Source organism: Trachurus trachurus (genome assembly GCF_905171665.1).
Source record: "Trachurus trachurus genome assembly, chromosome: 10".
NCBI classification, from domain to species: Eukaryota; Metazoa; Chordata; class Actinopteri; order Carangiformes; family Carangidae; genus Trachurus; species Trachurus trachurus.
The window spans coordinates 21,126,250-21,149,817 of NC_139894.1; the positions used below are offsets into that span (position 1 = coordinate 21,126,250).

Genomic DNA, 23,568 nt, shown 5'->3' on the forward strand with positions numbered 1-23,568 from the left:
TTGTCTTATATCAGCTCGAGTTGTGATGAGAAGGAGGTAAATGGGAAGCCCACTGTGAAACAGCCTATTCTCTTTTGGGATGTTTAAGGAGCATATGTGTATGTGGTTTCCATGGAGGGAACAGTGCAAATGAGTGAATGTGACAATGAGGAGAGTAGAGTGTATAGGCAAAGAGAGGAGCAGGACGCATTTAAAGTGTCGGAAAACCTCAGCTATCTGCCACTCACCGCAGCCTGTTAACGGAAACCTCATGAGCAGGCTACAATAGTTCCTTCTTTCTCTCCCTATACTGTCCTTCTGTTGCCTCCCCCCATCCCATTTCAGATCTTCTCTCCATCCTTTCCATCCATGTTGTTTTGGAGAGAACTCAACCAGAGAAGCAGCGCAGTGCTCTGAGCTCTCTGGCGGCAGACAAACTGCTCCTTTCAGCTTGACAGACAATCATCACACATAGTGTCTGTCAAGTGGAAAGAGCCAAGCCACCTCTGTTTAGTCCGGTCGCAAAGGGTGGAATGAGAAGACATTAAATACAACACACGCACAGTTAAATAGACGTTTGAGTGAGAGACAGGATATATTTTTTAAAGGACAAACGGCAGTTACTGGATCTCAGTTTTAAGGTTTTTAAAGCCTGTGTCTCGTTGTTTGCAGATTATGTGTTTTTGTTCGATCCATAGAATTTGTAAAAAGCTTTGCTAACTTGTTCACCTTTCTTTGTCGCTCCTCTCTCCAGGGTCCCCCAATGTACAACACATATGCAGGTCTGCACAGTAATCAGATTCTCACTGTCAAGGTTTGTCCCTCCTAGTGAACCGTTCCTTAGTCTTCCCAGCAGCCACCGCTCTCTATCAAAGGCTGCTGATCCGTCGCTCTTCCTCCATTAAGTTGCTTTCCTCTTTGGCTTACAGTTTCAGACACCGCTGAACTCTCATCTATCTCATCTTTTCCCACAGAAGTTGTTTCCCTCCCTTCTGGACTCTCTCAGTTAAAAGGGGATATCTGATTTCCTTATCTTACCTTGTTTCCTCATCTTACCCCTCGTATTCTTCTCTTCTCTTCTCTTCTCTCCTTCTTTCTTTCTCCTTGTGCACTTTCCTTCTACTCTCTTTTTCTTTTTGTCTTTGCTACGCTTCTCCCACCTTAGATGGTATTTCCGCGATATGACCATGGCTTTCTCTCTGGAGAACAGTCCAGCAGCTTTCAGAGACGCTTTCTGAAGGTAGACCACAACTAAGGCATGTGTGCATTTTTTAACACTTTAATCTTAACATCTCTTACTAATGTCCTGATCATCTATGCATGTCACCCATTTGTAATTTTTCCTACCTCTCTTAATGAAGATGCATTTAATCAATTTTTTTTGTAATCATCCTTTGTGCTGGCTTGTGCTGGAATATAAATTAGTTTTAATGTTATAGTAGGCTATATGACAACAGTAATATGACTAAAGACAAAAACTGGTCAAGACTGGTCAAGACTTTTAGGAATTGATTTCTGTTTGGTGTAAACAATTACATGTAAACCCAGTGATAAAAGGTTCTTTAATATGAGGTGACAGTTCAGTTGTTATTCAATGAAGTATGAAGAGAAATGAGGTTGTTTTCAATTAACAATTTCTCAGATGTAAGAGTGTATTTTGTCAGCATGGCTGTGTTCGTGACTGACTCACTGCTGCTGCTACTGGCCAAATGTATTTTTCCTTTGTTGTCACATTGCAAGTTCCCCTCTACTAGAGTAAAGTGGGAAATTAAGTTGATGGAACAGTTGAGGTTTTATGAATTAAAGTCTTCATTCTGTGGACTATGTTTAAGATATTTAAAGCTGCAGTAATAAAGATTTCTACTTTTATTGAAGATAAATGGCTGTGTAGGCGTTCATAGTGATGTACCCACAGAGAATTATCACTGACTGTGGTTTCTTTTAGTTCTACAGAGCTTTTTTTTTTTTTTTTTTTTGCAACTTTCAGCTCATTGTTTTGGCTTCCGGCAGGCAAAATTGACTCTTTTGGTTCCCTCTCACCACTCTCATTAAGTCATTTTTGGCCACAACTGCTTTCAGTGAAAAACAATGGGAAAAAAGGGAAACACTAGGCTACAGAACAAATGGCAGAGCTTAGCAACAAGCTGCTAAACAATTAGCTAGGCTACTAGACAAATATCTTTCTCAGAAGTCAGTGAAGACCAAAAACTGAGTCAAAAGGAGTGAATACTGAACTTGATTTGATGCGACCATGACTCCAGCTTAAAGCTGATGTTCCTCCCTATCAGCTGGACAAACAGGCAGTTAGGTAACATGTTGGCCATATTAGCTTAAAAAGTGATAGCCTAATATTTCAGTGTTTTGTTTGGACCTAGTTTCTACTGACCCCCGGTGGTGCAATCGTGCACCAATGCAGTTTTAAGTAATACAGTATGTTAGAAATAGGCTATTTGTTATAGATATTTATTATAAGATGTTTGACAATTCTCGTTATTTTAACTGCAATCAACATGTAAGCTTTTGATCCATTATAAAAGGGTAAATAATCCCTTATAGCATTTCCTGTCCTCATTCTTCTGTTTTTTGCTATTTTTTCATTAGGGTGACCAAGGCCAGGCTGGGCCAGCTGGCCCTCCCGGTCCCCCAGGTCCTCCTGGTCCCCGAGGGCCCCCTGGGAACACAGGCAAGGATGGGCCCCGTGGCCCTGCTGGAGAGTCGGTAAGAGTTTCTCCTCATATATCAAAATGCCAGATTTACATCCACTATACAAAACAAGCACTCATACACACCCACACACTCCATTCAGTTGCTGTTATCCCCCTCCTCGTTTGTCGCTCACCCTTTTTTCCTCACCCTCTAACTAAGGTTGCACCACAAAGAATATAGGCACTTAAAACACCTCAGTCATTGGGGGCTGTGTTACACCATTGTGTTGACCTGGTGAGGTTCAACCACGGGGTGTGACAAATCACAAATTGTGTTTCTGTGTATGTGTGCTGCAGATGAATGTGCATTTATTCATGTGTATTAAGGAGGGAAAGGGTCTACACAGTAAATTGCAGTGAACCCATATTCTCATTCTTCCGGCTTTGCCAGTGAGCTGCGGCTTACCTAAAAACTCCAAATATAGCAACTCTACCCCTGGCCTCATCTGTTTTGTGTAAGACAGTGGCCACAAAGTTCTCCAGCATGCCCCCATTCTCCCACCCTCCCGCCACGACTGTGTCGATGTGCGCCCCTGAAACAGATATGGCAGTGTGGTGAGTTCATGGGCAGTTTGCCGACCTCACCAAACAATAGTTGCGCTCCTTGCCTGAGGCGGTTTATGTTTCTCAAAATTGACTTTGCTTCCCAGAGGTTAGTTCATATGCAATGGCAGCATGAAGCTGTGGTTATAAGATGGAAGAGAGGGAAGGAGACTATGAAGGTAATTTTTGTTTATCCAAGTGAAGGAATGAATGCTCAGTTACCCTCAACTGGCACAGGACAACATGGAGATCCAAGTGAAAAATGTTGGTTTCAGCGTGGGTGAGTTGAGACCTTATGCAGAACCGACAAGAGAGAAAGCCAGCACAGCTCAAAAAATGACTAAAAGCAGGCGGGTTGAAAAGAGGGGGCCTGTGTTCTAACCCAGTCGATTTCAAATGTACTCTCCATGTTGATTAAAGGCATTGCAAAACCCAAAACAGCAAAACAAGGCAGAGTGGTGCTAAGAGCTGCTCCATGTTGTGGGCAGATGTCTGAATGTAGCAGAGGCTGAGCAGGAGAAAGTGAGCAGGCCTGCCAGCATGGGTGTCCACGAACCCTTGGCGTTTATATCTGTGAAGTGGAAAAGAGAAAAAAGAATGACAGCTTGTTTCTGTCTGATGTGTGGCCACATGAAACCGCTGCGGTGGATGTTTGGGTCAATACTAAATATTTGCTTTATTTCAACACATGTACGTTCAGGAGAATATATCAAGTGATTTGAGCATCATTTATAATTGGAAATGTATCTGACATCCTAACACAGATGGGTAACAAATTGAAGAAAAGAACTGTTGGTGGACTACTAGAAATCTTCAAGTCTGTGGAAATCTACTGGAGGGATGAACATTACTCTTCCTTAAGATGTTTGGTTCTGGTGTCCAACTAATCACTCATAGTTTTTCCACTGGGTTGAGATGTGGTGAATGTAAAAGGCTGTAGCATATGATTCCCATACATTTCACACTCATCAAATCGTTCAGTGAACCCTGGTTCCCTATAGAAGCAGCTGCATCCAGTTTATTTCAGGTTTTTCTATTTGTTATTTTTTTATGTGCACTCAAGCTCTGAATGGACACTGGACAGATCGTAGTCCCTGGACTGGTCATTGTTTGATGAACACTGACATCTAGTGGTCATATCAGTTCAACTCTTGAATGAAAAATTGTGACCTTAACCGTGTTTCTCCTCTCTCCCCTTCAGGGTTTTCCAGGTCGTGATGGTGTAGATGTGAGTTGAGTTTTTTATTTATTTTTTTATTCTACATCTCAAGTAATATTTCTGTCATGAACTATTATTACACTGTACATCTGTGGAGGTGATTTGTCTTCCTCTAGATAATTATGATAACCAAATATCTTTCTGTGCCAGGGACCACAGGGATTGCCCGGGAAGCCGGTAAGTTCATCTGTGGATAATCAGTATTGTTTCGAATTGTTTTTCAAGCTTGTCAAACTCTACGGTCAACTAGGGAAGTAGCACATGACCAAACATTTGAACTTTTGACATTTGTTGACTGACAGGGAGAAGATGGTGAGCCGGGCTATGCAGGGCCACAGGGTCCTCCAGGGGCAAAGGTACAGAGACGCTCTGCTAATAAGCTACAGGATCATGTCTCTGCTCAAATGTACATGCATTATCCTTAAATGTTTTTTGTGTATTGGAATAGGGTGAGCCAGGTGCAGGAGAAAAAGGAGAGAGAGGCATGGATGGACTCCCAGGATTAAAGGTAAGAGACAAATATTTAAAAAAGAACATATAAACAACTTCTACTATTTTAGACTTAAACACTTTTACATTGTATCGTTAATGTTAAATGTCTGAAAAAGTTTTACCATATTTGCACATTTACATCACACAGGGTGACAAAGGGGAAATAGGAGAACAAGGACTGCAAGGACCTATGGTATGTGTATTATCCAAAGGGTTATCCCTCTTTAAACATTTAGTTATCATACCAATTATTACCCAATGTGAAATGTCTATCTGATCTTGTGTTTACACCTTATTTGTTTTTCCCTCTGCTTCAGGGTTATCCTGGTGAAAACGGAACTCCAGGTTCCTCAGACATCATTGACTTCAATGGGCAGCTTCTAGATGCTTTCCAGGTGAGTAATATTAAAGTGTTAATGATTCCAGTGTGTATTCATCTCAAGGAGTCATGCAAAACTAAAGTCCAGAAATGGCTGTGTGTAGTAAAACGACCTTTGTATCTTTTTTTCTTTTTCTAAACCACAAAACTGAACATGTCACCATTTCTCCTTGACAGGCCATCAACACCATCAGTATTTCGGTAATTTTTTATGTCTGCATGGTTTTGGTGGTGTGATCAGTAACTAACACGACTGAGACTGACCCAGACTTGCTGCACACAGCACATGTAGTATTTCCACTCCTTATCCCACCTGCTTCAGCCAGTGGATCTGTGTGTGTTTCTGTACATGCCTTCTATCCACACCTACAGACTTAAGATGTAAGATGTCACTGTAGAGGCCACATCTAAAGAGCATTGCTCAATGTGCTAGTCAGTAGTCTACCAAACTATCTTATGTATCCATTTGGGATAAAACACACAGCCCCGGTAAATATAGTCCAGCTGTTCTGTTCTATCAGATAACGTCAGGCTAAAGAAGCACACTTAATCATGCAGAAAAATCTAGAGCCTTTCTTATATTGCGGTGAGTGTGTGTTTCATGCCATGTAACCAGTGTGCCTCACAACTTGCTGAAAATCGGCATGGTGGGTTTTTACGGTGTATTTGTGCTGTTCCACATTTCCCAGTTGTTGCACAAGGGAATGCACTAGACTGAAGAGGAGCCCCGCCACAGTCTCAGTATTACATCCCTCTCATCATACACAGGATCCTTTGATTCTACCATACACCGTGCTACATATAGTAATAATAGATGGCTATCATTGCAGTGGAGTGTGTATTTGATTAAAAACCACTATGAAGCTGGTCCCATTGGAGCTGATTGAAACAGGCTCCTGCAATGGACCTGCATGCAACGCTGTAGACAGCAGTGTGAGGGGGGTCAGTGAAAACACGAACCTGAGATCTTATCTGAGGCATACTGCCAGTGTGGATCATTTGGCACCAAATCACATACTAGGTATCCGCTGAAGTTATATTCATGGAGCAGAGAGTGCTCACTGGCCACCCAGCTTTTGTTATGATTCACTCACCTATTTATGTGAGGAGCTGTAATGGCCCCATCTGTGGTGAAATCCTAAGTAATGATGAATAAGGTTTAGAACCATGCTAAAATTGGTTCTTTGTTTCTATCATTAATTTTGTAGCTCTTGTGTAATTATCTGCATGAGTAGACTTTCCAATGATGACATTTCACAGATCAAACTGAGGTTTGTAAACATCTGTTGATTTCCATGGCTTCACTGGAGAACAAACAAAGAAGTCGATAAAAAGGAGAGAATCAGCATGTACACCTCCGGGAGATAACATGGTTTCCCTTTTTATTACTTCAAGACGGCCGAGGACTTCACAGGGAGTAGAAACAAGTGTGTCATTCTGGATGTAATAATTATGGAGGGTGATTTAAGGGACTTGTCACCCATTAGACATCACAAAATGAAAAGGCATATGAATCTATCCTTCATCCATTTAGTGTTACATAAAGTCCCATACATGTTTTGTTTCTCCTCTTGTCCAACTCATCCTGCATTAAAACAATCAACAGAATGGAAAATGATGCCAGGCTATTGTGTAGCACAAACCACAGTCAGCGCTGTTTTACAATCACTGTTTGATAAAATTGCTTCAAGTTGGTTGTGATCAGCCTACAGAGTTTGTTTACTGTCTGGCCAGCATTGTGAAATCCATCAGCCAGTCAGTATTGTTTTGTGTTGGCCCCGGTTCAGGCCTTATGGTAAAATTCTGTGAGTTCCTGGATTCGTACCATGTCCCATGTGATGAACAATGGAAGTAAACAGTTGCATATTGTGTATACAATATGTCTCTATGACTGTCCTGAAAATGACAGCTCTAATGAAAGCGTATCTTTTCTTTTTATAAATGAATCACAAGATGTGTATGTGAAAACTGTCACTCAAAGTGATGAACCCACAGAGAATTATCAGTAACTGCACTTTAAATCTTTGATTTGTTTTTTCCAATCTGGATGTTTTAGTTCACTCTCACAGCTCTCATCAGCAGAGTTTCCAGATAAAACAGGCAGTTCTCAGCACAAAATGTTTCAAGTACTCACTGTAGCCAACCTACCCAACACCAGATGGCATTCAGAGTCAAAGACCTGCTGGTACACACAGGGCTTCAAGAGTATCAACTTAAAGGGCCATGCCATGATAGTGTGGTGTACAGCTCATTTCTACTGCCCACTAGTGACCAACTAGCAGTACTATACTGTACTACTGTAGCAGTACTCCCTGAGTTAATTGATTTATTTTGATTTGAACGATTTACAAAGTTAATTTGATTATGTAAATTCCTGTTTTCTGTCCGTCTTTCCCAAGGGCCCTCCTGGACCACCTGGACCCTCAGGTCCCCGAGGGGAAAAGGTAACACACTCTGAAATCACTGGTCATCCAACCAATGCAATGCATTAACAGAGTTGTTTGATGAAAACTGATTACTACACCCAATTTTGTGCAGTGTTAAAGTAAGTCATATTTATCACGTGTGTGAATCTTTCCTTGCTTTGTCCTCCTCCAGGGTGAGCTTGGTTTACCTGGCCCAGCAGGAGTGGATGGGGAGAAGGTACAGTTGCAAAAAGCAGAAATTACACCCAGACTGATCAAATGCCTTGTACCAATAGTTTATTTTTTTATGGCTAAATATGTAGGTCTTTTTTTAGCAGTCCTTATTATGTTAAATGTGAGATTCATTTGTGCTTCTCTACCTCCAGGGACCTAAAGGTGACCTCGGGGAGACTGGACCACCTGGTGAGAGAGGAGAGAAGGGAGAGATGGGGCTCTCTGGGCCTACTGTAAGTGATTATTGCAAAAATGTTTCTCTAACATTCAAACAGTGAAAAGCACAAACAACTGGAGGTTAATTTTTTTTTCATGGGTCAGGGCATGGACGGACTGAAAGGAGAGAAGGGCGACTGCAGACTGGATGACAACCTGGTGAATGAAACACACAACACACAGTCATGGTCATCACATTAGGGGCCTGTCAGAAGCGATGGCATACACAACTCAAACTGTTTTTGAGTTTGTGCTAGTTGATTTTCATCATGAAAATGGATGAAAACAATAGAAACACTATTATTCAGAGAGTTACACTCATCTCTCATCAGTATGCTTTGGGAAATAGTCAGCAGTCATGAAATATACTTACATAAACTTACAGAAAACGCTGTAATGGTCCTTTTAACCAGTGACTCATCTGGCTCATGACACAAGTTACACTTTACTTGGGTCTTCTGCTCTTGGATAATAAAAATGTCAATGGTTCCCAGGTTCAGATGATTTCCCAACCAGGCCCACCTGGTCCACCAGGAGTTCCCGGGTCCCCTGGGTCCACGGTGAGTAGGCCTACTTAACAATACGGTCATATTTGTTATTTTCACCTTGAGCTGTCACACACTCACACACAACTTCACTCTATGCTTTTCAGGGACTGCATGGGATGCCTGGTCCTAAAGTAAGCCTGCAAGACCAAGTGTCTAATATAATCTGTATGTTGTGGAGATTATGGTAACTGGTCTGGTGCTCAGCCTTCCTGTGCTCTGTTGCAGGGGGAGCCTGGATATGGGATGAGGGGAGAAAAGGGAGACACGGGATCACCTGGACTCAGGGTGAGTGGCACCGGACCCTCATTATCATTCTGTAATACAAAACAACACAAGACCTGAGTTGTATAACAACATAAAACAATCCACTTACCTGCAGGGACTAGATGGTCACCAGGGTGCACCTGGGTCTGCAGGGTTAGTCGGTCTTCCTGGTGCAAAGGGAGAAAAAGTAAGAACACAACCACACTGATAAATCTGTTTAATACTTGTTGATTTTGATTTGTGAGTCTTGAATAGATCTGTTATTTCTGTGATTCTTGGTTGCAGGGCAAACCAGGGGAGCCAGGACTAGATGTGAGTTATCACAAAGATCGTTTCCATTCTATTTTATTTTACATTTTTAATTAAACAGTAAACTGTATCCAGTAATAACCTGCTGACCTATTTGTGCCTCTAGGGTTTTCCGGGTATGATGGGAGGGAAAGGCGACCGAGGGGAAAGAGGCGAAAAGGTTGGTACAAAATACCCAAAGAAATGACATTATTCTCATCAAAGCAGAAACAATTGTATTTTGTTCCTCTAATTTATTGTAACATGATTCACTGTATCGCACACGACGACATTTAGGGATTCTGCCACCAACTTTAAATGCATTGATTGTCTTGCTTGATATCTTGGTGTGTGTGTGTGTGTCTATGTGTCTGTCTGTGTGTCTAACTGCTGTCTTTCTCATGTCCAGGGTGACAGGGGAGCAGTGGGAAAGAGAGGTCTAAAGGGCCAGAAGGGAGAGCAGGGTCCTCCAGGCTTGGACCAGCCTTGTCCAGTGGTATGTACACACACACGCACACACGCACACACACAAACTCACTCCCAGTCTTCGCTCTCCTTTCATATGTTCAATTTCCTACCTTTTGCTCTCTGTTTCCTGCTTTCTCTGAAACTGTGAATATTGAACTGGCTCTTGCTGACAGGGTTGTGATGAGTCTAAAGTTCTGTCTGGGGAGTCGGGGCTTTCTTCCCCTCCAGCTCCTCCTCTTCCTCCCTCTGGCCCTGAGGCCCCCTGTCCTGTGGTACAGTATCTCTGTCTCCTTTCTCATTTCTGGATGCTATTTGTGCATCCAATGTTCTTGTCAACCACTTAAGTTTCTTTTGTTCGTTTCTCTCAAACTCTGTCATGCCTTCACCAATCCAAATTTGATGTTTTTACTGCAGAACTCACTGCAAAAGCAAATACAAACAGGATGTTTTGACCTTTTTTGTACTCTTGTTTACTTGGCTTTGTTTAATTTACTGCTCAGTCACTGATTTTGTAGAGTAACAGCAGTCCGGCCATTAGGACCTGCAGTTTTTTACTAATATTAAAATGAGCAGCCTACAGAACTATTATGTCTAAGCATGTCTAACTCTTTTTTAACTTTCCACTGCTGTTTTCTCTCTATAGGGACACGACGGGCTGCCCATACCAGGCTGCTGGCACAAGGTGAGGATCAAAAGTGGTCCTATGTGTAAACATTTTAAAAAGCATAGTGTGAATGCTGCTCGGTTAAAAAATAACCAATAGTGAGATAATTATTCTGAGATTATTACTCATGGTTTGGCAACATTAAATTAATTGCTTGACTCTGATTTGAAACAGGGACATTTTGTAAGTATATTAAAGTGTGGGAGTTTGTATTTGTGAAGTGTTATCCCCTGAAGGCATAAAGAATGTATTACTAATTGATTTTGGTTTGACATATGACTAATAATCAATTTCTGCTATTCCTCTTTTGCAGTGATGACTAACCAGCAGCATGGAATCTGTACATATTGATCTGGTATATATTGCAACTGAATACTACAACAAACAACCCACCCGCCCCCTTTTTTTTTTTTTATAAAAACGTTTATATAATATATTGAGAATTTTTTTTAACAAGGACATTTTTGAGACTACAGTATTATTGAAACTAGAGATCCAGTGTTGTTGAGAATGCAGATGGCGTTTGAAGACAGGAAACTGAACCGGCAGTGGGTCTCTTACTTTGAAGGACAGTCCAGATGACAGTATTGGAGTGGAGAATTGCCCTACTAACAAAGTCTGACTTGCTGCCTGATTGCAATCATGAACGCTGTTTGAGAATGACAGTGTGTGCACTCACCTGGTCTCACGGCTGCTGACCTTAAGTGGATAGATGATGTATTGATGGACGGATGGATGGACAGATCTCTCGGCAGATGGAGGAGTGTGGGTCAGTGCTCTCTTCTCCTCTCTGTGTTTTCTAAAAGGAGGAGATGGCGAGGCAGAAGCTCAAACGCAAGCGTCTCTCTCAGCCCTGAAGGGATGCTGGGCCTGGTGGAGAAAGGACACATTGACAGGCAGAGAGCGTGAGGGGCACACTGGCCTTTATGAAACAAGGGAGAGCCATGTAACGCCTCAGTGTCATACTGAACACTCAGATCCTCTGTTTATGGAAACTCTCCAGGAGGGGGCGACAGAGAACACTCCTTATCCACAGTCACAGAGGAAGCCACATGTGGCTGATGATGATAAGCAACGGCTTGATAACCAGTTGAAGGAGTTTGGGAGGCAACGATGTCACTGGCACATAAGGAAGGATTTACTGCACATTGAACATGTTTTGGTGATCTCTTGTATGGCTCCCCAGCAAAAAGTTTTCACTAATTCTATGCGTGATCGTAATAAGATACAGTGTTGTTAAGCATCCCTTGAGCTTGTATGACTTGTGGTCCCCCATTGAAACATAAAATGACAGTTAATTCATTTTCATTTACAAAAAGCAGTCTTTTAATAGGCTTTCCATTTGAACAAGCCACTCAGAGAAGTTTGTAAGTCAACCTTTTTTTTAAGGCTTACTCTTGCAGCAGTGGTGGCTTAGTGTGTTGTTTTGATTAATTCCGTCATATAATTATCTGATTTTGTCCAGTTACATTTTGCATTCCTGTGCATTGACATGTTTGTGGAAAATACATAGACAGTGAAGCTAGACCAGATTTGAAGGAACCATTTACAGTATTCATGTTCAGTGTTTCACTGGTTCTGTTTTAGTTGCCTTAAGAAATTATTGTCAATCAAATTATCTTCTTAATAGTTTTCAGTGTGACCGATAATTATCTTTTAATCACAGATGAAGACGTTTGATTACTGTTGCCATTTTTACTGTTGTAAGTTCTTGCTGCTGACTTAAGTGTGTTGTTTGTTTGGTATTTTTGAACCAATATTATCATTTGGACTGAAGGACTAACAGACTAAAGTATGAAAAGTGAAACAAATGTATAAACAGCCATTGATTTTTTTTTTGTAATTATTCATTTTAATTTAGTAATACATATTAGAACAGTGGTTTATAATGTCAATTGTCAGTTTAATGCATATTTTTGTGTGTGCTCTCTTTCATCTACAGTATCACAAGCTTTGGTCTTTGTAATACATTTTTCTCAGATGGAATAATTTCTTGGTGCTTAGATACTTTTAAAACTCCAATTCTTTTAAAAATCTGCATGTGTGGTTATGCAAACCATAGTTCACATGTGTAAACAAATGCATTACATGCAATGTTAAAAACAGGAAGAAAACAAACCTTTACTTCACAATGTACTACAGAGATTTCATAGAATTATATGGAATCATTATTTGGTTCTGTTTATGTGTAGAAATGCATTCACGTTAATGGGAAATTGTATAACTTTTCTTAATGGACATTGATATTAGTTGCACTTTTGATACAGAATGGTGAATATTAAGCAGTCATCTTTTGTAAGGGAAAGTATATGATCAGGTTACACCCCCGTCATGACTCTTGCAATAAGTTGAAATATTTTCATTGTTACTCTGAATATGAATGATCACACAATAGTTTATTCACCATTTGCATGTAGGACGCTAAATATCTGTAATTCTAGTTCTTGCCCACAAACACTGCATCATTTTCAGATTTCCCATCGTAAAATTACCTATTATTATGGTTATTTCATAATTTTAGTGTGATTTAAGATGAGATCTTCAAATGAATCAGGAGACCACATGTAGATAAGTGATGTGTGAAAAAGTGAAAGGGACATTGACTATTCCAATTTAAGTAAATTGTTCATATGGCAACATTGTTGGGTCAATACTGAATCCAGAAGATACAGTATATTGGTAATAATGACTTCATCTTTAAAATCAAAAGATATCCTCTGGCAGCTGACCGGTAAAATTGCTCATCATGATGCAGGCCTCATTTTACTGCACTGCATAGTTCCTATTTAAATTCAGTTTTGCAAAGATCTTTTATATCATATCCAATGTCATTGGTTTTTACTATAAGAAATATCAGTGCATCACATTACACAGTAGTAACACAGTATTAGAACTTGTTCATTAAGTGAAAAGTATTCTTTGAATGCTCTCTATGAAACACACATCTTTATGAGCTGCTTGGCATTATGCCAAGACAGACATAAACACTTTATTTGAGAATTGTGTGAGTGGAAAATTCTGTTTTAAAGCAGAATGGCTTAACTGCAAATCACGTAGGCCTTAGCATTATTTTTTACTGGAAGCTGATGGGTATCTGTCTCTTAACATTATTATATGTCTTTATTTCTTTTGCAGATTCTATCAGTTTCAGTTTTCAGGCTTAACAAAATCAGTGAATGGTACAATATCTGAATACAGTTTGGTGTTTTAGCAAACCATATATCACAGTATTAGCTTGACTTTGTGAGAATGTTTTTCGGTTGTGTATTTGGTTATAAAAGAATTAAGCTATTTTTGTAATTACTTGTCTAAATATGTATAACGTGAAATCTGGTTAACTAAACATGTAGACTGAAATAAAATCTCTGGTTTATGGTTTCTTGTCCATTAAATCAAATGTAATCATGTGAAATTATTTTTGTTTCATTTATTTGACATTAACATAATATCAGTCCAGAAAGAATTTGAGATGTTCCGTCAACCCTGCCCCTCCCTGCATGTATTTTCACAAAATGCAGTAACATTAAATAATGTGCAGTTATTTATAAAATGTGGCTTCAAGTAACAAGTTTAACTTTATTTTTCAAAGAAGGATATCAATTTGATCAGTTGCAGAAATACCCAGTAGATGTACAAATAAACAAAGTAAATAAATGATGACAATAATAAGATTGACAGCAGACTATGGTCCTGTACTTTAGAGACGTACAAGTCCCTCAATACATTACACACAAAGGAGCAAAATTTATAACGAAAGGCCAGTCTTCACTATGGAAGAAGGAATTTAAGTGCATGTTGTCCTGCACCATAAAGATGAAAAGAGCAACAGCAACTTCCTTCAAAACCGAGTCTCTTGCAAGTGACTATATATTTTATATACACCATGCTAGTGGCTCTCACAGAGTACATCTGAGGCTTAAAAGGCTGAAACACACGGTACGGAATTAGAAATTCAACATGATCATGATGAAAGCAGAAAAGTCAGGAGATGACCAGAACCAGAGTTCATCCTCTGGGGATGATGTACAAAAGATCCAGTGTTTCAACCTGGTAGTTCCTGTGATATTTCAGCCTGAACAAAAGCAATGGATCAACTGATTGACAAACTGATATTGCCATATACAGAGCTAAACCGCTGGTATGAGAAAAAATGCCCTAAAAAAAATAACCTATACGGTATAGGCTAAATACACTGCAGAAGACTGTTGCCAGAAAGTTATCTATTCTCTTCAATGCATAATCAGTATCTACTACCTCAAGGTTTCTCTTGACCTCTGACCTCCCTGTGGAAAGCTCAAGATCAAAAGAGGATTTATTTTCCCTAAAGTAACACTACACAACAAAATAATGCTGACAGACAAGTTCCTCATCTGCATGGTATTAGTGATTGCATCGGTGTAGTCTATTTAGTTAGGCTATAAAAAGTATTTAACCCAAATGTTTATGAAAAATACTGATATTGTTGTGTGATCCATAGGCTCTAAAAATGTGCTTTTAGTTTTTATAATTTTACCAAACATTTTCACAAATCATTTACATATGTATTCTATTGGAATAGCTGAATGAGCTCATTGTTTCTGACTGAACAACAGGTTACACAATTGGTTGCAGCTGATCCATGTGGTAGGGACACTACAGCGTAGGCACATTAACATCTGCTTGAATGTTTACACCAACTCTGAAAGTCATGTTTTTAGTTTAAATAACTGCTAGTTTTAAAAAAATATCCTCAGGACTTTTTGTGGTTATTATATTGCCACATTTGTTATGTTCATTGAATTTTGCAACGCTATAAATTTGAGGGTTTTCCTCCTCAAAAATAGTTAAAATGAAACGTTATTGTGCACTCAAATACACAAGTTTATTCAAGAAATGTTCTCATAATTCATTCATAACCCCAATTTCTGGGGCTGTTAGGAAGTTTACAACACATTTCTAAATCACTAAATCTGAATAATAAAGCCAGTAGCTATACTAAGTTTGCAATTTTTCTGTTGTTCACTATAAAAGCATACGATGATTAGTGTATGTGGAATTGTTGTGACATATAAGAGACTTTTATTTGATTTAGGAAAAGCACAGTTGTTACAAACCACATAAACAATGTCTCCGTTCCTTTCATGTAGCCGTCAGTTCATTGCATTGTGACAGTGAGCCAGGATACACAAAACCAAGACCATAAAACTGACACAGTAAAATTGAGTACAGTCATCATTCAATTTTTTTATTTACCTCTGTAACATCTGTGATTAGGTAAGTTTTAATGTCTTTTTAACATTATTGTGTCACTAGTAATTTTAAATATATACGAAAATATATACGAAAAAAACCATGACCTTTAATGCTGCCAAATTATATGTGAATGCCATGATCATGTCGCACATAACATACTGCCTCACAAGCTGGGGACAAACCAACAGCTCAACACTGAAGCCATTGGAAACGCTGTACAAGCAAACCCTTAAAGTTTTGGACCAGAAACTGAACAGCTCGCATCATGGCACCATCTTACACAAACATAAGCTTCTGAGCTGCAGGATATCATAAAATATAGGAACATCTGTCTGGTCTTTAAAATCCTGCATGGTTTAGCTCCTCCACCATTGAACTCATTCATAAACCAACGCAATAACATTGGTCAGATCACTAAGCGCCACTCGTGCTGACTTAACAGTCCCATTCAAAAGTACATTTGGCCAGCTATCATTTTCTGTACAAAATTGGAACTCACTTCCCACCCATATTAAAGAAATACATACTTTTACATCCAAACTAAAAACATGGCTCGCTCATAATTACACCTGTACCCACTAAGATATTGTGCTATTTGCGTCATGATCATGCTGCCTGTTTGTGTTCTATCTGTCTATGTGATGTCTGCATGCACCCCTGTCTGTCTGCATCCCCGAATGTGTAGTACAGTATGTGCTGATGTAGCCTATTGTGTGTGATTACTGGTATATTGCATGTGCTGCTCTTGTATGTTTCTATGTTCTGTCTTTGCATGATTGTACTGATGCCTACCTGTTCTATCCTAGTGATTCTTTTTAATCATTGTGTTGTAATACAGTTGTTGTTTTTTAGGGTGCCCATTGTCATCTGGCCGGGGACTAGCAGAATATTAGCCATGCTGACTAAAGCTGCCCTTTTTACTGTCATTTGATGCAGTTGATTAATTGGGACTGTCCACGCACAATAAACTAATAAACTAAACTAAACTAGTAGGCTATAAATTACCGGTAGATTTTTCCAGAAGAAACAAACTGCTTACCAAATATTCCCTCTTTTTGTCCTGCATGGATTGTAAAACTGCAAAAAACAATGCTATTATATTGGACTGTTGAAATTGAGGTTTTTGTTCACAACCACTGTTGTTGGATTTATCCAAAAAGATTCATGAAAATCTGAAGCTATATTCAAAGTACATTCTAATGATTGCACAGCAGCATTAAAATATAGATTTCAACAATTTTAACAAATATTTACCATCTTTAAATCCATTACATAGAATTCTGATAAAAGTTTTAAATGCACTTCTTCTGTTAAGTGGATGTATGTGTTTTTATTGGGTGGCAAAGCAGTTTCCCCTTGGGGATCAATAAAGTTTTCTAATCTAATCTAATCTTTTGTTCTTGCGTAAAATTTGGTAGGCTAAATCTTTTTTAATGATGCCAATACCAAAAACACATAGGCTGCATTAAAGCAAATCAAACAAAGTTGCAAATAACATCACAGAATTGTTATCAGGACCTTCTTTATGCCATGTTATTGACAAAATCTGGTTCTAAAGGATAAGGTCCATTTCTCAATGTGGGATTTAGCCTAGGCTACATGTCAGATAGATCATAGATCAAGAATGTTTTTGGTATAAAACAGATTGCAATTTTTGTGTGTGTGTTTTTTTTAAAATGCATATCAACAGCATCTTCAATATGTATACCTCTCCACTGATAATATAGCCTATACTGATATTCTTAAGAAAACGCATTTCCCTCATTACAGATAGGCCTACTGTTCTAAGAGAGTCCACATGAGGAACATGCTTTTATTACTTTGGTTGATTGATTTGTTGATTGTGTTTATTTCAAATAAAGTCTGCAACACAAATGTATTAAAATAAAATGACATAAAACCATGGCAGACAGTAGGCTATTCAAACAATATGCAAACAAAATATAGCCTACAAAACAAATAAATAAGTTGCATACGGTACTCGAAAAGGAGTGAAAAATACTTTTAGTTGTTAATTACATAATCTCTACGTAAGTATTAGGCTATTGTTCTTCTTTTGGTGTGAGTGAGCAGAAAAGTGAGCAGAAAAATCTGAATAATCTTTCGTAGGCTCCGTTAAGTCCACATTTCCCAGAATGCCCCGCGGCCCGCTCCCCTCTTCATAGCTTTTGCATCCGGGTCTGAACTTCCTTTTCCTCTGTGCCTAGATGCGATGAGGACTTAGGTTTCCCCGGACCTCTGAAAAATCCGAATCCATCCTTGCAAAAGGCACCACCGAACCTCGCCAAAATGACCGAGCAGATGACCGTGAGGGGGACCCTGAAGGGGCACAGCGGATGGGTGACCCAAATCGCCACGACGCCCCAGTATCCCGACATGATCCTGTCGGCGTCCAGAGGTGAGGTTCCCCCTCCGCCGGCTCCGACAATATGGCTCCGGTAGCAGCTAGCCAGCTAGCTAACTGGCTTCCCGCAGAAACGTGAGATAAATGACCGAATAGACGTGAGTTGGCACCAGAGGCGTCAATAATAACCCGCTAAGAGCACGTGTAGTGGTTTTAAAATGTTTATTATACACCGACGTAATGTATTGACGTTACCGGGGGAAAAGACACCGGTTAGCCGAGCTGGCTAACACTCCCAGGCTTTAGCTCTGCATTGTATCTGACACGTGTGATAATATACACAAGTGTATGTACCGGTGGGATAACATACATGTTAATGTAAGCAGATGCACGACTGTGTGGTCCTACCAACTAAACTTTTTATATGTAACGTTACAGCTTGCTAACTGTTGAGCCGATGTTTGACAGCTTTCCTCAGAAACTCATTAATCCAGTGCTGATGCTAACACCATGAATTGTATTTCTGCTTGTGTTTCATAGACAAGTCTATCATCATGTGGAAGCTGACCCGTGATGAGACCAACTATGGCATCCCCCAGCGCTCCCTGAAGGGTCACTCTCACTTTGTAAGTGATGTTGTCATCTCCTCTGATGGACAGTTTGCCCTGTCCGGCGCCTGGGACGGGACCCTCCGCCTGTGGGATCTCACCACGTAAGTGCCAGCAGTGGACTCTCGTCTTACTGGTCAGATGTCATCCACAGGGTAGCGGTCAATGATCTGTAGATGTTCATCCTAAACACAGTTACAAGCTTATGTGGAAAATACATATACACTCTCATACCCACTGTAGCCAAGTCCTACGAATCAGAAATAACTAAACCCAAAGGGAGTCGGTTTGAACTGGTCAACTTAACTGGCATACAACCAATTTTCATAACAGAGTTGCAACAGGTGTATATGAAAACCTTCCCCACATTATGAAGTCAGATCTGAAACAAAAGTAACATTTTGTGTGGTTATTGGAAATTTATAATGGCACATTAGATCACACAGGTCACCATTGGTACTCAAATGTTGTTTTATTATTATTATTATTATTATTACCTTTATTTAACCAGGTTTGTCCCATTGAGACCCAAGATCTCTTTTGCAAGAGAGACCTGGCCAAGAATGACAGCACATAGTTTCAACACATACTGTTAACTAAATATTCTGGTAGAAGGCACACATAGACCTTTCTTTCAACTCTGCAAGACCTTCAATGACCTCCAGTTGTAAACACTGCCAGTAGATAAATATTCATCACTCCTGTCTTGCACTCATCAAGACCAAATCTTGAAAGACAAATTATTTTGCCTGTTAATTGTGAGCGTTACTTGTGGAATAGGTCTCTACCAGTGTTATTAAACGTGCTCAAGTTCACTTGGGCTTCTCTTACTATCTAATTCAGTTGAGATCATTTGATATTATTGGTATGTTTCCCCAGTGGTGCCACCACCCGCCAATTCGTTGGACACACCAAGGATGTTTTGAGTGTGGCCTTCTCTGCTGATAACCGCCAGATTGTGTCTGGCTCTCGGGACAAGACCATCAAGCTGTGGAACACTCTTGGAGTCTGCAAGTACACCATCCAGGTGAGCTGCCAGCCAACCTTAAAATACGACACTAGGGCTTTGCACTACTCCAAAGGAGAAGTTTAAACTTTGCAGTCATCACTAGTTTAAAAAACAATTGTTTCTGCCATCTTGCTCGTCTGATCACAGCGATGTCAACTATTTACATGTGGCAAAAGACAATTATCTAAATTTTTAATGTTACTTCCTCAATGTGCAGGATGAGGGCCACTCTGAGTGGGTGTCCTGCGTGCGCTTCTCCCCCAACAGCAGCAACCCCATCATTGTCTCCTGCGGCTGGGACAAGATGGTCAAGGTAAGATGTTACTTTTTAAACCTCCCTTTACTTTGTGACTTTCGGTTCTCTTACTGAATTGTCTCCTACATTTTGTTTGCCCAATGATTTTTAAAAACAAGCATATGTTATCTGACGATCAGCGATGACAACATTTTGATGAGGGTGCAACAAACGTAGCTTCATATGATGGGTTGTGTACTTGTGTCTTAAGTGTAACATATTCTCTCTATCCTTTTTTTCAAGGTGTGGAACCTGGCCAACTGCAAGCTGAAGACCAACCACATCGGCCACACCGGCTACCTGAACACAGTGACCGTCTCTCCCGATGGCTCCCTGTGTGCATCTGGTGGAAAGGTATGATTATATACATGTGTTATTAATATTCAACAGTGTCTGAATGGTTTTCATTCTGAACCCAATAGAAAGGCTAGTGCAAGTCCAGTGAGCAGGTTTCAGCAGTGATGGAAAACGCAAGATGCATCTGTTTAACTATGATGATAAAGAGGCTGTTTCTGAGTGATTCCTGCTCTTAAAAATGAAGATGTATAATGTTTATGCTACAAATGTCTTAAGTCATTTGCTATCATGTAATTTTAAAATATGGTTGTTGTCTCTTTCCGTTCAGGACGGACAGGCCATGCTGTGGGACCTGAATGAGGGCAAGCACCTGTACACCCTGGACAGTGGTGACACTATCAATGCCCTTTGCTTCAGCCCCAACCGCTACTGGCTTTGTGCCGCCACTGGCCCCAGCATCAAGATCTGGGTAAAAGACTTCATCCTAAATATCACATTACCAATATGTGCATTAGCACTATATACCTAAAGTCAGTGATGAAAATATGATGCCAACTGTTTATTTGATGATGATAAAAAGGCTTTTCTGAGCTTTAACATGGATCAGTTTTGGAGTTTTGAATGCTGTAACCTGTCACTGATGAACTGCTATCTGCCCTCTACCATCTCTTCATTAGGATCTGGAGGGCAAGATCATTGTGGATGAGCTGAGACAGGAAGTGATCAGCACAAACAGCAAGGCCGAGCCCCCACAGTGTACTTCCCTGGCATGGTCTGCTGATGGACAGGTACGAAAAACTCGGCTCTTAACAAGCTGCCAGTTCAGATGGCTGGCTTTCCCATTAGTTGGTGTTTTTATCCCTGGTGATTATACCCATTCACTTTTAACTCTGATTTCAAATGGTGACAGTCCTGCAAATATGAGGGGCACAAGAAAAACACTTGACTATTATTATATAAACTATAGGATTATAATGACTATTTGAGAAGTTAATATTTTCCCTGTTTCTTTACAGACCCTGTTTGCTGGCTACACTGACAACCTGATCAGAGTGTGGCAGGTCACCATTGGAACCCGATAAGAACTTTTCGTTGATGAGACTTTGAATAAAAGACTGTTTGAAAAGGACGTGTGCTTTCTTTGTTTTGGTTTCAACAGTACAAATCACTGATTATAATGCTTGCAATATGATTTTTATTATAGGTAGAATTTCTTCAAATTTTCACTAAGTAGGGACAAAAGTAATTTTAAAACCAAAGTGTTTTCCTACACAGGTAAAAGTTGATTTACACTTTACAAGAACATGTAGGGGGCGATCTCATCCAGTCTGATCAGAGGGTGGTAGGCCTCTTCAAGACACTGATCTTTGTGGCCCTCACCTATGATTTGTATCAGACAAGTGTCTCTTGCATAATCTGTGTCTGGCTCTCGGGACAAGACCATCAAGCTGTGGAACACTCTTGGAGTCTGCAAGTACACCATCCAGGTGAGCTGCCAGCCAACCTTAAAATACGACACTAGGGCTTTGCACTACTCCAAATGAGAAGTTTAAACTTTGCAGTCATCACTAGTTTAAAAAACAATCGTTTCTGCCATCTTGCTCGTCTGATCACAGCGATGTCAACTATTTACATGTGGCAAAAGACAATTATCTAAATGTTTAATGTTACTTCCTCAATGTGCAGGATGAGGGCCACTCTGAGTGGGTGTCCTGCGTGCGCTTCTCCCCCAACAGCAGCAACCCCATCGTTGTCTCCTGCGGCTGGGACAAGATGGTCAAGGTAAGATGTTACTTTTTAAACCTCCCTTTACTTTGTGACTTTCGGTTCTCTTACTGAATTGTCTCCTACATTTTGTTTGCCCAATGATTTTTAAAAACAAGCATATGTTATCTGACGATCAGCGATGACAAAATTTTGATGAGGGTGCAACAAACGTAGCTTCATATGATGGGTTGTGTACTTGTGTCTTAAGTGTAACATATTCTCTCTATCCTTTTTTTCAAGGTGTGGAACCTGGCCAACTGCAAGCTGAAGACCAACCACATTGGCCACACCGGCTACCTGAACACAGTGACCGTCTCTCCCGATGGCTCCCTGTGTGCATCTGGTGGAAAGGTATGATTATATACATGTGTTATTAATATTCAACAGTGTCTGAATGGTTTTCATTCTGAACCCAATAGAAAGGCTAGTGCAAGTCCAGTGAGCAGGTTTCAGCAGTGATGGAAAACACAAGATGCATCTGTTTAACTATGATGATAAAGAGGCTGTTTCTGAGTGATACCTGCTCTTAAAAATGAAGATGTATAATGTTTATGCTACAAATGTCTTAAGTCATTTGCTATCATGTAATTTTAAAATATGGTTGTTGTCTCTTTCCGTTCAGGACGGACAGGCCATGCTGTGGGACCTGAATGAGGGCAAGCACCTGTACACCCTGGACAGTGGTGACACTATCAATGCCCTTTGCTTCAGCCCCAACCGCTACTGGCTGTGTGCCGCCACTGGCCCCAGCATCAAGATCTGGGTAAAAGACTTCATCCTAAATATCACATTACCAATATGTGCATTAGCACTATATACCTAAAGTCAGTGATGAAAATATGATGCCAACTGTTTATTTGATGATGATAAAAAGGCTTTTCTGAGCTTTAACATGGATCAGTTTTGGTTGTGCAGTTTTGAATGCTGTAACCTGTCACTGATGAACTGCTATCTGCCCTCTACCATCTCTTCATTAGGATCTGGAGGGCAAGATCATTGTGGATGAGCTGAGACAGGAAGTGATCAGCACAAACAGCAAGGCCGAGCCCCCACAGTATACTTCCCTGGCATGGTCTGCTGATGGACAGGTACGAAAAACTCGGCTCTTAACAAGCTGCCAGTTCAGATGGCTGGCTTTCCCATTAGTCTGTGTTTTTATCCCTGGTGATTATACCCATTCACTTTTAACTCTGATTTCAAATGGTGACAGTCCTGCAAATATGAGGGGCACAAGAAAAACACTTGACTATTATTAAACTATAGGATTATAATGACTGACTATTTGAGAAGTTAATCTTTTCCCTGTTTCTTTACAGACCCTGTTTGCTGGCTACACTGACAACCTGATCAGAGTGTGGCAGGTCACCATTGGAACCCGATAAGAACTTTTCGTTGATGAGACTTTGAATAAAAGACTGTTTGAAAAGGACGTGTGCTTTCTTTGTTTTGGTTTCAATGGTACAAATCACTGATTATAATGCTTGCAATATGATTTTTATTATAGGTAGAATTTCTTCAAATTTTCACTAAGTAGGGACAAAAGTAATTTTAAAACCAAAGTGTTTTCCTACACAGGTAAAAGTTGATTTACACTTTACAAGAACATGTAGGG

At 40.1% G+C, this 23,568-nt stretch overlaps 3 protein-coding genes across 3 annotated transcripts in view; all 3 read left to right on the forward strand.

Annotated features, from left to right (window-relative positions):
- The window catches only part of LOC310993046 (uncharacterized protein), a 120,614-nt gene extending 106,848 nt beyond the window's left edge, over nucleotides 1-13,766 (forward strand). The window contains exons 10-32 of the mRNA XM_083981309.1: nucleotides 1,145-1,219; nucleotides 2,581-2,697; nucleotides 4,429-4,455; nucleotides 4,597-4,623; nucleotides 4,749-4,802; nucleotides 4,895-4,954; nucleotides 5,087-5,131; nucleotides 5,256-5,333; nucleotides 5,495-5,518; nucleotides 7,717-7,761; nucleotides 7,916-7,960; nucleotides 8,109-8,189; nucleotides 8,278-8,331; nucleotides 8,667-8,732; nucleotides 8,825-8,851; nucleotides 8,946-9,005; nucleotides 9,100-9,171; nucleotides 9,270-9,296; nucleotides 9,400-9,453; nucleotides 9,682-9,768; nucleotides 9,914-10,012; nucleotides 10,384-10,422; nucleotides 11,211-13,766. Of these exons, the coding sequence (XP_083837435.1) occupies nucleotides 1,145-1,219; nucleotides 2,581-2,697; nucleotides 4,429-4,455; nucleotides 4,597-4,623; nucleotides 4,749-4,802; nucleotides 4,895-4,954; nucleotides 5,087-5,131; nucleotides 5,256-5,333; nucleotides 5,495-5,518; nucleotides 7,717-7,761; nucleotides 7,916-7,960; nucleotides 8,109-8,189; nucleotides 8,278-8,331; nucleotides 8,667-8,732; nucleotides 8,825-8,851; nucleotides 8,946-9,005; nucleotides 9,100-9,171; nucleotides 9,270-9,296; nucleotides 9,400-9,453; nucleotides 9,682-9,768; nucleotides 9,914-10,012; nucleotides 10,384-10,422; nucleotides 11,211-11,261 (1,314 nt within the window). The 3' untranslated portion in view covers nucleotides 11,262-13,766. The remainder of the gene's footprint in view (nucleotides 1-1,144; nucleotides 1,220-2,580; nucleotides 2,698-4,428; nucleotides 4,456-4,596; nucleotides 4,624-4,748; nucleotides 4,803-4,894; nucleotides 4,955-5,086; nucleotides 5,132-5,255; nucleotides 5,334-5,494; nucleotides 5,519-7,716; nucleotides 7,762-7,915; nucleotides 7,961-8,108; nucleotides 8,190-8,277; nucleotides 8,332-8,666; nucleotides 8,733-8,824; nucleotides 8,852-8,945; nucleotides 9,006-9,099; nucleotides 9,172-9,269; nucleotides 9,297-9,399; nucleotides 9,454-9,681; nucleotides 9,769-9,913; nucleotides 10,013-10,383; nucleotides 10,423-11,210) is intronic.
- A 4,049-nt stretch (nucleotides 13,767-17,815) lies between these two features.
- Nucleotides 17,816-21,318, forward strand: LOC310992710 (small ribosomal subunit protein RACK1). Its single transcript, XM_083980863.1, has 8 exons — nucleotides 17,816-18,034; nucleotides 18,521-18,692; nucleotides 19,468-19,615; nucleotides 19,815-19,910; nucleotides 20,136-20,246; nucleotides 20,518-20,658; nucleotides 20,867-20,977; nucleotides 21,206-21,318. Exons 1-8 carry the CDS (start codon nucleotides 17,926-17,928, stop codon nucleotides 21,269-21,271), a joined length of 954 nt encoding a protein of 317 aa, XP_083836989.1. The 5' UTR covers nucleotides 17,816-17,925; the 3' UTR covers nucleotides 21,272-21,318.
- Nucleotides 21,319-21,612: 294 nt separating this feature from the next.
- On the forward strand, nucleotides 21,613-23,385 carry LOC310992203 (small ribosomal subunit protein RACK1-like). Its single transcript, XM_083980220.1, has 6 exons — nucleotides 21,613-21,676; nucleotides 21,876-21,971; nucleotides 22,197-22,307; nucleotides 22,579-22,719; nucleotides 22,934-23,044; nucleotides 23,273-23,385. The coding sequence occupies exons 2-6, from the start codon at nucleotides 21,963-21,965 to the stop codon at nucleotides 23,336-23,338; spliced, it is 438 nt and encodes a 145-aa protein (XP_083836346.1). The 5' UTR covers nucleotides 21,613-21,676; nucleotides 21,876-21,962; the 3' UTR covers nucleotides 23,339-23,385.
- Nucleotides 23,386-23,568: the final 183 nt, after the last annotated feature.